The sequence below is a fragment of the Rana temporaria genome, chromosome 5 (genome assembly GCF_905171775.1).
Source record: "Rana temporaria chromosome 5, aRanTem1.1, whole genome shotgun sequence".
NCBI classification, from domain to species: domain Eukaryota; kingdom Metazoa; phylum Chordata; class Amphibia; order Anura; family Ranidae; genus Rana; species Rana temporaria.
In genome coordinates this window covers 100,160,927-100,176,510 of record NC_053493.1, presented here as the reverse complement: position 1 = coordinate 100,176,510, position 15,584 = coordinate 100,160,927, and the positions used below count along the sequence as shown (strand labels likewise).

Below are 15,584 nucleotides of genomic sequence, written 5' to 3'. Positions count from 1 at the left end.
TGTTTTTTGCTATTACCGCATCGCCAGCACCCTGGTGGTTCAACAACCCCTGATCATCACGAGGCTCACCTGGAGCGGTGAGAATTCTGTCTGTCTGTCAGTCAGAGTCCTGACCTCAACCCGATTGAGATTCTGTGGCATGACCTCAAGAAAGCGATTCACACCAGACATCACAAAGATATTGCTGAACTGAAACAGTTCTGTAAAGAGGAATGGTCAAGAATTTCTCCTGACCGTTGTGCACGTCTGATCTGCAACTACAGGAAACGTTTGGTTGAAGCTATTTCTGCCAAAGAGGTTCCATCAGTTATTAAATCCAAGGGCTCACATACTTTTTCCACCTGCACTGTGAATGTTTACATGGTGTGTTCAATAAAAACATGGTAACATTTAATTCTTTGTGTGTTATTAGTTTAAGCAGACTGTGGTTGTCTATTGTTGTGACTTAGATGAAGATCAGATCACATTTTATGACCAATTTGTGCAGAAATCCATATCAATCCTAAAAGGGTTCACATAATTTTTCTTGCAACCCTACCTGGTTGATCCTGCCTGTTTCTGTGTGCTGATAACGGTAATCGTGGCTGCTGATCCATGATACCATGGTCACTTTACATGCCACCATGAGCCCGCAGTCTCTCCCTCTCCCCTTCCTGCCTGTCAGCTCGGGAGTCTGTGTTTCAGCCATCTCCTCCCTGCCCCTCATCTCCCGCCGCTATGGCTGTAAAATCACAAATTCCACATCCTGGAAGCTCCTCTGTTACAGAAATTTACTGTGCAGTATCTGCGTTGTAAAAATGATGCAAAATACCTTATGTCACGTGAGCGCACAGCAGAGCACTGAAATAAGGTTTTTCGCTGCAATTTGTTTTTTTTTTTAAAACAGATACTGCACAGTATATCTTTCTGTAACAGAGTGGCTTCCAGGATTTGGGATTCATGGGCCAGATTCACAAACGAGATACGACGGCGTATCTACTGATACGCCGTCGTATCTCTGTTTCTAACTATGCGACTGATTCATAGAATCGCATAGCTAGCCCTAAGATCCGACAGGTGTAATGGACTTACACCGTCGGATCTTAGGATGCAATACCGTGGCCTCCGCTGGGGGGAGTTCTCGTCGTAAACCAGCGTCGGGTATGCAAATTAGCACTTACGGAGATCCACAAAGCTTTTTCCCTTCGTTAAGTCGCCGTAAGTGTTAGTTTGCCGTCACAAAGATAGGGTACCTTTTACAAAGTGTAAAGTTAGTACACCATGTAAAAGTGTACCCGTCTTTCCCGCGTCGCTGTCAAATTTTTTTAAAACATTTTTTTTCCCGGCGCAACTCTTTTTTTCCTGACGCAACTTTTTTTTACCCATCGCGATTCACAAAACCTTGGCGCATCGTAACTTTGCGCAAAGCACGTCGGGAAATTTGCGTCGGGAGCATGCACAGTACGTCCGGCGCGGGAGCGCGCCTAATTTAAATGGGACTCGCCCCATTTGAAGTGGCCCGCCTTGCGCCGGCCGGATTTAGGATACACCGCCGCAAATTTCCAGGTAAGTGCTTTGTGGATCGGGCACTAAGTTGGAAAAATTGCGGCGGTGTAAATTAAATCCGAAAAGTTAAGTTGCGCCTGGGCTACGTGAATCTGGCCCCATGACTTTAAAACTTTAAAACTTGATCACAAAGTGGTTTTGTTTCATCAACATTTGAATAACATTTGAAATAATCTCCCCGATTAAGTAAGGTCTCATTTACACAGACAGCCAAGGGGTACTAAAACAGGCAGTTGAGCTGTGGCCCGACCACTGATTTAAAGACCACATTATAGCCAAAGGGTGCTATCCACATGCCTCAGCCACCATGGTTTGCAATACAGCCATGACAAATTTACCACAGCATGACAAGTTGACAGGTGGCACCACCTGCCAAACCTGGCCATTCAAGTCAATGGGACCGCACCTCAACTGGAAGTCAAGCATTGGTTTGTGATTGCTTCACACTGAGGCCCCGTACACACGACCGAGTTTCTCGGCAGAATTCAGCCAGAAACTCGATCAGAGCTGGATTCTGCCGAGAAACCCGGTGGTGTGTACACTTTTCAGCGAGGAAGCCTCGTCGGGCCGAAAAGAGAACATATTTCCTCGTTGTTCAATGAGGAAAGTCGGCCCGCCGAGCTCCTCGGCGGCTTCCACACTGAACTCGACGAGGAACTCGATGTGTTTGGCATGTCGAGTTCCTCGGACGTGTGTACGGGGCCTTACAGACTCACTGCCTTTATTAATATAAAAAAGGCATTCAGGAGGTGGCAGGATCACCTCCTGAATGCACACGCTAGAGTGAACCTAGCCTAATACCCTCTGTCCAACCTAGTCCTCACATACTTTTTCTTGCAACTGTATTTTACAGCATAGAGAGGGACAAATGGCACCGCACGAGCGAGCACTATGTTGTATATTTTTTTTTTTAGGGTCACAACCACTTTAAGACAAAAACACAAACTTGCTGGTGCCAGACTATTAGCCACGCACATCACAGTGACTACCTTAAGGCCAGTGTATAACAGCCAGGCTGCCTCTGACTTTCTCTAATGAGGTATGCTCCTTCTCCACAGCACAGCAACACATCTGCATCTTCTCGAGAAATAATACCGTGAAACCTGTGGAATACAGACATGCAATGACAATTTATCCAAAGCTGTATAGGACATACAGGACAAAATGGTAACATGTGATAAAACATGAAAAGGTAAAACACATAGGCCCAGATTCTCATAGGCCATGTACGCCGTCGTAAGTCCTAATCTGAGCCGTCGCATCTATGCAACTGATTCTTAGAATCAGTTATGCATAGATATCCATTAGATCCTACAGGCGTAAGTCTTACGCCGTCGGATCTAAACTGCAATTTTTTTTTGGCCCACTAGGTGGCGCTTCCGTCGAATTCCACGCCGAGTATGCAAATTAGCTAGATACGCGAATTCCCGAACGTACGCGCGGCCGACACAGTAAAGTTACGACGTTTACGTTAGGCTTTTCCCGGCTTAAAGTTGCCCCTGCTATACGAGGCGCAGCCAATGTTAAGTATGGCCGTCGTTCCTGCGTCGAAATTTTAAAAAGTTACGTAGTTTGCGTAAGTCGTCCGTGAATGGGGCTGGACGTCATTTACGTTCACGTCGAAACCAATGACGTCATTTGGAGCAATGCACACTGGGATATTTTACGGGCGGCGCATGCGCAGTTCGTTCGGCGCGGGGACGCGCTTCATTTAAATGATACACGCCCCCTACCCGCCGAATTTGAATTCCGCGGGGTGATTTACGCTACGCCGCCGCAACTTTACAGGCAAGTGCTTTGTGAATAAAGCACTTGCCTGAAAAACTTGCGCCGGCGTAACGTAAATCGGATACGTTACACCGCTGCAGAGATACGCCCAGTGTACAAGAATCTGGGCCATAGATAACAAGAGCACTAAAATACGAAAAAGAATGCAACAGCTCGATACTTTTTAGAAAGAAAAATGTAGAAGTGGGTATTTATTACTACCTGGTACTCTGAGACACAACTGTGCGTGACATGCCGACATAACCAGCATATCAGTAAATTGTCCCAGGATATTATTTTAGAATGCTGGCAACTATGTTTGTGCATTCTGACACTGGAAGGTAAAGTGGTTAGCGGTGTCTCACAGGAGCCAAACGTCCTTCCTATTGTAGCCCAGGTCAGTGCAATTCTTGTACAAGAATGAGCCAGGAAGCAGAATGCGGCACTGAGAATAAAACCGGGAGATGTTTTGCACTTATGGAACAAACATCATTCAGCCCTTTATATTCTCTGAAGTAAATAGTGAAATGAATGCGAGTGGCATGTTTCCTCTGCAGCTTTCTTCCTGTTTTCACCTCTATGGAGGTAGCACAATAAACGTCTAATAAAAAAATAAGAGAGAACTCAGTTTTCAAAAAACAATTGCTTCTGACAAGTAGCAACCCATGAATACGAAGTCCTGCTTTACCTTTGCCTGGTCTTTTTGGTTTAAATGAACCTTACTGTATGTACTTTAGCATACACTAATGGCGCGTACACACGTTCGGAATTTCCGATGGAAAAGTCAGATGGGACTTTTTCTGTCGGAATTTCCGACGGACTTAGATAGAGAGCAGGTTCTCAATTTTCCCGACGGAAAGTCTGTATGCAATTCCGATGCACTAAAAAACATGCATGCTCAGAATCAAGTCGACGCATGCTCGGAAGCATTGAACTTAATTTTTCTTGACTCGTCGTAGTGTTGTTTGTCACTGCGTTCTTGACGGTCGGAATTTTGTGTTACCGTGTGTATGCAAGCCAAGCTTGAGCGGAATTCCGTCGGAAAAAACATCTGATTTTTTTTTTTCAACGGAAAATCCGTTTGTGTATACGCGGCATTAGAACTAGCAAACTGATAATGTAAAGCACAGCGAAGAAATAGCAAAAACAAGGACCCTCTGGCGGGACTTTGAAAGGCAATGAATACAAAAATTGTGTATGTAGACAATAATTGTTTAAAATTAATATAAGTTTAATAATACAAATTCTAAAAAACATAGATACATAAAGGATTTGTATCACGAGTTTACAAGTTCAGTAATGTGTATCCACATGAAATCATAACAAACCACTTAATTTATATCACTTTTGTACAAATGTACAAAGTGAAACTCGACGCGTTTCAGAGATTATACGTCATTCCTCTTCATCAGGAGCAAGTGGTATAGGGGTTTATGATAAAGCACAGCGAAGGGAAAGAAACTTTGTACCTTTGTAAATTGCAGGTTATTTCAGCAAAGAATGACTAATACGCTTAAAGGGGTTGTAAAGGTTTTTTTTTTTTTAAATAACAACCATGTCATACATACCTCCTCTGTGCAAGAGTTGCCCCGATCCTCATCTACTGGGGATCCCCAGCGGCGCTCCTGTCTCCTCCTCTTCTCGAGTGCCCTAACGGAAAGCCACTCTCCCTGAGGGCACACTCCCAAGTCTTGCTGATGCGTCCATTGACACAGACAGAAGGACTCGGCCCCGCCCCTCGGCTTCCGTGTAACTGGATTTGATGGACAACAGCGGCAGTCATAGGCTCCTGCTGCTATCAATCTATCCAATGAGGACTCGAGACAGTGGCTGGAGCTGGTGTGCTCATCCCCATCAATGGAACGATCGGGTTCAGGTAAGTAAAAGGGGGGCTCTGGGGGGCAGTATGATTTAATAATCATACTTACCTAGGTGGATGCAGCATCAGTCCAATGCTGCATCTGTCCTCGCCGGCTCTAAGGCTGAGAACCAATCGATCGAACACTCCCGATCACTCGGTTCTCAGGGCTCCCTGAGCAGACAGCTGGTGATTGTCGGTCAGCAGCTCTCTGCCTTGTCCTCCCGCACCCACTCAAGCGCTGGGCTGTGGATGGGGCGGGAGTGGCCTGCTCTCCATTCACACCTAAGACCTTGTAACACTAACAAGTCACATGAAACCGGGAAGGAAAAATTGCTAATTGAGCTCAAACTTTTGTTGCCAGCAGTTTAGACATTAATGGCTATGTGTTGAGTTATTTTGAGGGGACTGCAAATTTACACTCCAATGCTTCATCTGTCCTCGCCGGCTCTAAGGCTGAGAACCAATCGATCGAACACCCCCGATCACTCGGTTCTCAGGGCTCCCTGAGCAGACAGCTGGTGATTGCCAGTCAGCAGCTCTCTGCCTTGTCCTCCCGCACCCACTCAAGCGATGGGCTGTGGATCGGGCGGGAGCGGCCTGCTCTCCATTCACACCTAAGACCTTGTAACACTAACAAGTCACATGAAACCAGGAAGGAAAAATTGCTAATTGAGCTCAAACTTTTGTTGCCAGCAGTTTAGACAATAATGGCTGTGTGTTGAGTTATTTTGAGGGGACTGCAAATTTACACTGTTATACAAGCTGTACACTCACTACATTACATTGTAGCAAAGTGTATTTTCTTCAGTGTTGTCACATGAAAAGATATAATAAAATATTCAGAAAAATGCGAGGGGTGTACTCACTTTTGTGAGATACTTTATAGGCAGGCTGAATGTACCAAGTTGTTTAATTGATCCATGTGGGTACAACCAGCCTGGCGGATTTTACTTGCAATTATTGCTAGAGGCTGCTATAGCCACTAGCAGTAATCACTGTGTTCTCCTGGTGGGGACGCTCTCCCCCGCATCTCCACTGGGAGACTACAATGTCTCAGCAGGAGGGATTCCACAGTCAGCACTGTCTGTGTCAATGGGGGAATCATGCTAATTTCTTTCCTGTAACTTGTAAGAAAGAAATTTGCATCGTCTATGGCCTGCCTTAGAATTTGGAATCTTTTTAAACCTCTATACAGTAATCAGGTGTGCTGCATCCAAACTTGGTGATAAGGAATATGATGAAATATTAGGCAGCATAGAGATAACTTCATCAGTCTACTACAGCTTCTACATTATTCATGGGTGGTCTCATCTCCCACCTGTGTACACAAATGTTATGCACATAGGACCTCATGCACACTTTAGGCTGCATTCACATTGTAACGCCGCGTACGCGGCGTATTTTGCCGCGATTTGTTTACTTTTTTTTTTACAGATAATTTCCATTGATGTCTATGCCCGAACGCCAATGCCGCCTGAAAAAAAGGGTCCGGGACTTGTTTTCAGGCGGCAGGCGTACGGCGTTTCGGCGTTCGGCGTGAGATGTGAACCATCTCATAGACATCAATGGAAATTCGCCCCTCCAGCGGCACGAGCGTCGCGCTTCAGGCGTATATACGCCGAGGTGTGAATGCAGCCTTAGTCTCATTGCATGAGATCCTGGCATTTTGGTGTGGACGGAACGCACAGGCACACCGTCCATCCCCCATGCTGGCAGAAGCCTGATAAACTTTATGGGCGGCTGAAAGCTTCTGCAGCTGGATGGTGCACCAATGTATAAGGCAGTATGTGCCCAGATCAGAAACCCCTCTGTGGTTCCCAGACCCTCACGCTCAGGGGAGGGCTGGGCCGGGGGGCAGGGTGGCAATTGCCTCCCAGGCCGTTCTAACTTATGTTTAAAATGGCCCACAGCCGCTGCCCTCTACCATTTTCTTTCTTATTCTGCACTAGGAAGTCAGGCTGTTGCATTCCGGGAGTTTTAGTCCACGCTCCAGCTCCGGGTGGGTGAAAAAAAGAGCAGCGCAGAGGAAACTACACAGGGCTGGGCGCTGGCTGCAACTTGACCCCAGGACCAGGAGCATTACCCCCCTAGGAGGCCGTGGCGTGCAAGGACCTGCTGAGCTGAGATCACTGAGGTGAGAGACTCTGACACCCCTAGCTGACCTCCCATCTCCCCCCCATACACCCCATGTAACCTGCCCCACTGATCAGGCTGCATTGATGGGCACTGGAGTTGGCTGCACTGATAGGCACTGGTGAGGCTGCATTAAAAAAACAGGTGGGCCATGGATGATGAGCTCATTCGGCGGTTCAATGGGCCACTTGACTGGACTTGCCCCCCAGGCCTAAGGATGCCAGCCTTCCCCTGCTCACGGCAGCTAATCAAGCATGAACTGTACTTTATTAGCTGCAGTGGAGGACAGGGGAGACATTGAAGCCTAATAGAACCCTGACGTCTCATTAAAGAGGAGGTTTGTTAGCCCCCTTGTGATAGATTTTTATTTTTTTTTAACATTATTGCTAACAAAATAAATTAGAACAAAAAAAAAAAACAGATTACCCACAAATGCAAACTGTGCAAAGGGCGCGAACATGTATGTAAGCTGATTACACCAAGCATGTTGTATATATCGCTGAGAATGTTGGAGTGAGAGAAACAATTCTAGGTCCATTATTAATGGTAATGCCAAACTGATGAGCTGTAAAAGCATTTACAGTTCCACCTATTGAACAATTTTAGGTACTGCAATTTTTCACCATTTTGCGGTAGTATGCAGTTTTCAGGGTTGACATATTGGATATCTATTTTATCACTACCTCATCTTTTATTTTGTACAAAAACTGTGAAATTGTTTTTGTGTACGCTACAATCCATTTTAGTGGGGGGTTTTTTCCCTGGAAAAATAGATTTGATAAGTTGTACAAATATCTTGCGACGTAAAAAATTGTAACTACCAACTCTATCAGATGTCCCTGTTTGATACATATTTTTTTTTTCCAACATATCCTTTGTTGTATATTAGAAAAAAAATCTAATAAAATTGTCAATTAAAAAAAAAAAGAATTGTAACTACCATCTATTTATTCTATAAGGGTGCTACATTCAGAAAATATATAATGTCCTGGGGGTTTTAAGTAATTAAATGAGTCAAAACTACAGATTTTAAAATGTGTGTGAAAAACTGAAACATTTCTCTACTGGGAAGTGGTTAGAGATTTGATCACTTTCCTTTTAATCTTGTTAATGTATAAATTTGTATAAAATAAATATAATCAAAAGGGGCGAGGTAGCTATTTTTTCCTGTAATTTCAAGATATGAGCATTACTGATTATATAGTACAAGTTAAACGCCGGAAACAAATAAAATGTTTATTAAAGATCATATTTTTCTATAAATACTGTAGATTGTTCCAGTTGTTAAAAATGTATTTAAAAAAATATACTTTGCTGCAGGATCCAGGAAAGCTCTGCAAGTTTTGGCCCCTGTTTGCACGAAAACCTTATTTATTTTAAATGAATACATAACTGGACATAAGGGGCCAGATTCACATAGAAATGGATCAGCGCAGCGTATCAGAGATACGCTACGCTGCCGTAACTTTTCCGGCTTTGGTTCGAATCCTGAAAGATTGCGCGCCGAAAGTTACGGCGGCGTAGTGTATTTCTGGCGGCAGTATTCAAATCGGCGATTAGGGGGCGTGATTCATTTAAATGAAACGCGCCCCCGCGCCGTTTGAACTGCGCATGCTCCGTTTCGAAATTTCCCGCCGTGCTTTGCGCGAAATGACGTCGCAACGACATCATTTTTTGAACTTAGACGTGACTTACGTCCATCCCTATTCACGGACAACTTACGCAAAAAAAAAAAAATTCAAATTTCGACGCGGGAACGACGGCCATACTTGACATGGCAAGTCTATCTATACGCCGCAAAATAGCAGCTTTAACTATACGCCGGAAAAAGCCGACTAGAGACGACGTAAGAGAATGCGACGACCGCACGTACGTTCGTGGATCGTCGGATGCGGAAAACGACGCAAACTCCACCCAGCGGACGCCGAAGTATTGCATCTACGATCTGATGGCGTATGAAGCTGTACGCCTGTCGCATCGAACCCAGATGCCGTCGTATCTTGGTTTGAGGATTCAAACTAAAGATACGACGCGGGTAATTTGAATGTACGCCGGCGTACTCTCTCTCTGAATCTGGCCCAAGGTTTTTTTTTTAATCTGCCTGGAGTTAGGCTTTAAAGAATAAATGTTTTTAGAAATTTAGTATAATGTGTTGCAAACAAAAGGGGCAGAGGCATTGCTCATTTTTAAGCTGCACACAATAACAACTAAAATAAAATGTAGTTGCAAGTACATATGTGTGTTTGTATTTGTTTCACTGGATAATTGTTCAGCTTTACCTGTACATATGTATATAGTGCCCCCTAGTGGAATTCACTCTGTCTGTTTCTATTTACCACGCTGGCAGTATAAAGTATAATGTTTCAGCAGTTTAGATACTTTTACATTATTAATATTATTACTACTATTTTTACACTATTTTACTACAATATTAACCAAATTTCCTATTTGCTGATCCAATGTTGGTTTGCCATTTCTTTTCAATGTTATTACCCAAAACACTCCTCTCTCATTTTAGGAAATGACCAGTCATTGTCAGTAGACATCCCCATTGTCCTTCAAAGTGCAGCTACTCTATCTATTTAAAGATAAACTCCAGCTAAATACACAGATTAAATATATTTATGGGAGCTGTTTTACTTCAACGTTGTTTCTCCTTCTGCCAGTCTAAAGCAAAAGGGTTGCAAGAGGCTACCAGTACCTAAGCTGGCCATACATGGATCAAAATTCAGACGGTTCAGCATGGACTGGCCCGAATTTCGATCCATGTATGGGCACACTAGTTGTACACGCTAATCATTGTGTTCTGCTGGCAGAGAGGGCTCCCCATCGGCAAAACACAATGGCGCTGCGGGAGGGATTCCCCCATCAACACTGACTGTGTCGATGGGGGAATTGAGCAATTTTCATTCCTGAGGCCTCGTACAAACGACAGAGTTTCTCGGCAAAAACCAGCAAGAAACTTGCTGTGATTTTTTTTTTGCCGAGGAAACCGGTCGTGTGTACATTTTTCGACGAGGAAACTGTCGAGGATCCTGTTAAGCCAAAAAGAGAGCATGTCTTCTTTTTCCTCGACGGGAATGGAGAAACTTGCCTTGTCGAGTAACTCGACAGCCTAACAAGGAACTCGACGAGGAAAACGATGTGTTTCGCCCGTCGAGTTTCTTTGGTCGTGTGTACGAGGCTTTACACCCATGGTGAAAGGATAGAATTTTGCTATTGCATTCCCTATGGCCTGCCTTATACTGATGACATGTAAAAAATAAATAAAGAACTTAAACTTCCATTAAAAGTGAAATGTCCTCTTATTCTCCACCTTGCCCCCCACTATTATTTGTACTTTTTTTTCTTTTGGGAACGAGTACCTTTTTCTGACCCCCTTCCTCTGCAACAACCCCCTGGGACATTTCACAGGATCAGTCTGAAAGTGCAGTACGTCTTGCACATGCTCAGCAGGAAGCTGGTTATGATACAGCAGGAAGTCACAGCCAGCATCCCACGGTGAAGATGGCAGTGCTGGGGATCTGAAGACTGGTGACCAATCAGTCGGGGTGAAAACAGCACTGGACTCCTGGACTGGTAAGTGTTTATTAATTGATTTATACATTTTTCTAACAATTACTGGAGTTCCTCTTACAGTATGTATTAATCAGTACAGCACTGCATGAATGTATGTCTTTTATATTTGTCTGGAGTGTTGCTTGAGATGAAAAGTACTTATGGGTTTATCTATTAACTGACATTTATAAGTATAACAGAAAAATAAGGCTATCTTGTAAAAACATCTTATCATAATGATAAACATCTTTTCAGAAAAGTACAGTTTCTATGGAAATCATAAGCCTGCAGAGATAATCATATCTATTATCAAAAATAGCCAGTTGCCAGGGAGCTCCGGACAGCGCATATAACAGAGCCCAAACAGATTTGTATGAAAAAGTAGTCTTAGGCCCCATACACACGGGAGGATTTATCCGCGGATACGGTCCAGCTGAGTCCTCTCGAGGATTTCCGCGGATTTCCATGCGATGGAGTGTACTCACCATCGAATCGAAATCCGCGTCGAAATCCTCTGGCGATGACGTGTCGCGCCGTCGCCGCGATTATGACGCGGCGACGTGCGCGACGCTGTCATATAAGGAATTCCGCTTATGCGTCGAATCATTACGACGCATGCGGGGGATCCCTTCGGATGGATGGATCCGGTGAGTCTGTACAGACCAGCGGATCCATCCGTTGGGATGGATTCCAGCGGATAGATTTGTTTAGCATGTCAGTAAATATTTATCTGCTGGAATCCATCCCAGGGGATAAATATCCACGGAAACAGATCCGATGGAGTGTACACACCATAGGATCTATCCGCTGAAACCCATTCGCTGGGATTTTTCAGCGGATGGATTCTATCGTGTGTATGGGGCCTTATGCCTTGTACACAGGATAGGAATTTCTGATGAAAAAAGCCTGATGGAATTTTTTCATCAGAAATTCCTATCGTGTGTGGGCCCCATAGGATTTTTTTCCGTCGGAGTTTGGAAATAGAACATGTTTTATTTTTTCTGATGGAAAAAAATCCTATGGGAAATTCTGATTGTCTGTGTGGAACTCCGACAGAGAAAAAAACACGTATGCTCATAATCAAATCGACACAGGCTCGGAAGCATTGAACTTAATGGAAGATCGGAATTTATCCTGAGGCCTCGTACACACGACCGAGAAACTCGACGGGTGAAACACATCGTTTTCCTCGTAGAGTTCCTTGTTAGGCTTGTCGAGGAACTCGACAAGCTTGCTTTGCGTACACACAGTCAAGCCAAAATCTCCTTGTTCTCAAACGAGGTGACATACAACACATACAACGGCAGGGGAAGTTAGATTCCACTGGCTAAACCCTTGGGGCTGCTTTTGCTCATTTAATGTGTTTGCGTGGTAAATAAAAGTTTGGTAAGAGACGATTTGCACTTTTCAGTCTGTTACAGCTTTAAAAATGTGTTATCTCCATTACAAATGCTACTTTTACTCCCGACTCATACTTTAATCTGAGCAAGCGCGGGTTTCTTAGCATACAGACGTCCGAGTTTCTCTTCGAAAACCAGCCCGTCGAGGATCTCGACGAGCCAAATCAGACTCCCGTCGAGGAAATAGAGAACTTGCCCTCTTTTTGGCTCGACGAGGTTCTCGAAAGTTTCCTCGACAAAAATGTACACATGACCGGTTTCTTCGGGAAAAAAATATCTCCCAGCAAGGTTCTTGCTGTTTTTTGCCGAGAAACTCGGTCGTGTGTACGAGGCCTCGCAGGGATTGTTCCATGTTGTATCTTTATATTCCGGACAGTGCAGATGGTCAGGAAAAGATTGAATTGCTAAGGCAGCAGCAGACATACTTATGACAGCTCGGTCGTGTGTACGAGGCCTCACAGTGTGTATGCAAGACAGAAAATTCCATCAGATTTTAGCCCATAGGAAATTCCTATCGTGTGTATAGGGCATAAGATTTAGTAAGATATATTATAAACTGCTGCCCATTTTTATCAACTTCATCACTTAGAATAGTTTTATAAAATGCATGAACAAAACAGTAAAAAGTAATTCAACCATTTATTATGCGTGTGCGCACACGAAAACAAATAGGGAAATACACAAAACTTTACACATTTTTATAATGTAAGGAAACACAAAAACTCGAGCGAGAGAAGTGCCAGAATGGGCAAGGCATACCGTGCTGGCGACGGGTGTTGGGATTGACTAGGGCAGAGGCACCCAATGTTTTTCCATTGTGGTTTCAAATGTCAACGTACTGTTTGTGCAATCTCAGTTTTTATTTTGCCATTGTTCTCAGACTTCAAAAAATGCTGCTCAGTAAAATCCTAATCAAATGAACTAAATTTCTAAATGTCTATGGATACTTAAATTGTATTGCTTTTAAAAAGATCTGGATTTGGTTGCCTCCTTATAATGTAAAATGTACATACAGTCACAACTAAACCCACAGGAGATACAAGAAAAAGAATGCTGGTTGCTTACGTACTCCCTTCCGTAATGCTTTGGTCTGTTCACCACCTGTATTATATAAAAAATAAAAATAAATTAAATGCCATCCAACTACTTTCAACCAGATTTGGATCACAAAAAAAGAACCCAAGAAAAGAACACATAACTGATCAATGCAACTTACAACCAACAGTTCCTATCAAAACTGTGAGATGATGAAAATATTAGGTGGTAGGCTGCCTTGGAAGCTGATTTAGGGCCTGTGTGGACAGTTTTTGGGCTTGGGTCAGTATGATATCAGTTTGAGATGCTTCTGAGATCATTTAGAATTCATTGACAGCTGCATTTTAGCTGCAGTTTACCTGCTGCTGACCTGCAAGTGACCTGCTTCAAGCAAGTCTTGTATTTCTATAGACTTCTATGGGAATGTAAAATCCACTTGACGCAAATAAAAGCCCTAAAAGTGGTTGACATTGCCTGAAAATGTATAGAGCATGTTGGGTTTTAATACTATAGACTCTTCAGAGCAGCAGTATAAAGTACATTAGCAGTGCAAGTCACTGTATATGTTGTAAAAATATAAATGTATAAAGATTCTTTCATTGACACTAAGATAAGGCATACTAAATGCAGGTACTGTACATTGAAGAGCGGACAGGTAGGGAGGTAAGTAATGAGGTCATCCGCAAAGGAGCAGATATCCACAATGGTTCCTCCAGAGTTTAGCCTGGTTGGGGCAGCTCCCCTTTGCAGTACCATATAACATCTTTATTGATTCAGTGTACGTTTGCAAGTTTTGAGTGGTTACCTTGCATATTGAACATGTCGAGTTTTAAGGCTGACATACAGCAAATGGCCAGAAGGAAAAAAGCAATAGCATGAGAACTGCATCAGTGCCTCTTCTATTGTTCCCCATAGGAAGTGGGCTTTTAGCCATTGTGTCAAATACCAAATTCTGACAGATTCGGGCATGATAAATAGTCAATCCTATCACAAATCAGAAAGCCTGTAATAAAGGAGTCAGGTGAACAATGTTTATTTAAAACCAAACCTATATTCTCAACAAAGCTTGTAAACTGGCCCCTACTCTAACTAGTAGAAGCTTGTCACATTCAACTGGACTGTAGAAAATGTTTCAAAGCTTATCCAATCCACAACTTCAGTTCCAACGAGTGTCTGGAAGATACCCCAGCATTTATATTCACAACTTAATACACTTTATTAATTACCATGTGATGTGTAGGTGCTGGCTGCCCAAAAACAGGATGGACGGTGTGGAAGTTGTGGAATAACCCTGTTCTATAGTTAATCTCATTGATGGTGCCAAGAAGCCTACATAGATGTTAGTTCCTCAATTTACATGGCTAAAGGTGTGAAGTATTGCCAAATCACCAGGGTAGAGATGGCTCTACCATGTATACCTGGAATCATCATGCCGGCACTCCTTTAAAAATGCAATTTTGAATGATCTAATATGCAAACTCCTACTAGACTTTCTGTGGCAGTTCTCTGGTCTACCTCCCTATTGACCAATTGGACCACCCATCACACTTAGTGAGCAACATGGATGCCTCTGGAGGAGAAAGGGTACAACCATGCAATCTTTCAGTTTATATCATTTAAAAAATTTTAATGAGCACAAGTATTTGAGGTTTCTAGGGTACTATAGAAATAAACTGGATTTGCTTGCTCTACAAACCTTGGGTGAGTTTAAAATTTGGGATACATGGTAATATATATATACATGGGACCTTATGATTTAATAGTCAAATAGACAAGCACACAATCTTGAGAAGAGAAATCCAATGCCATTACTTGCAGAAAGAAAACTATCACACTTACATATGATGACAAAGAGAGACCCAATGAAAATAAAAAATGGAAAAATACAAAACAAAAGAAACAATAGCAAGCTGCAATGGTCCATCCACTTTGCTAATGCTGGCCATACATGCATAGAATTTCAGCTGTTTGCAAACTAATTGATTATTCTTCGGTTGAAAGTAAATTAGCCACTGACAGAATAAACTTGTTTACATGATCCCGTGACGAAGTGACCTATCACGAAACGCATTGGGCGGAGTGAGCGGCGTGCTGACGTAATCACCCTCAACTACGCTTGTTCTCCATACGGATGGGTTTGCCTGTTAGCGTCTGGCCGGCGCTACAGACTCAAGGCTTGTTTGTTCTACCAAAATTTGAGTTTTTTACCTTCTTTTTAACTTCAAATAAACACCCGGATTTTATGCCATGTGAAGCTTCCTTTTTCTTACATGTTCATTTGCCAC

General features: G+C 43.2%; 1 protein-coding gene across 1 annotated transcript in view; it reads right to left on the bottom strand.

Annotated features, from left to right (window-relative positions):
- Nucleotides 1–15,584, bottom strand: part of CHN2 (chimerin 2) — a 438,139-nt gene that overhangs the window by 194,610 nt on the left and 227,945 nt on the right. Inside the window, exons 4-5 of the mRNA XM_040352931.1 lie at nt 13,334–13,365; nt 2,535–2,648 (exon numbers count right to left, since the gene is read on the bottom strand). Coding sequence (XP_040208865.1) covers nt 2,535–2,648; nt 13,334–13,365 — 146 coding nt within the window. The remainder of the gene's footprint in view (nt 1–2,534; nt 2,649–13,333; nt 13,366–15,584) is intronic.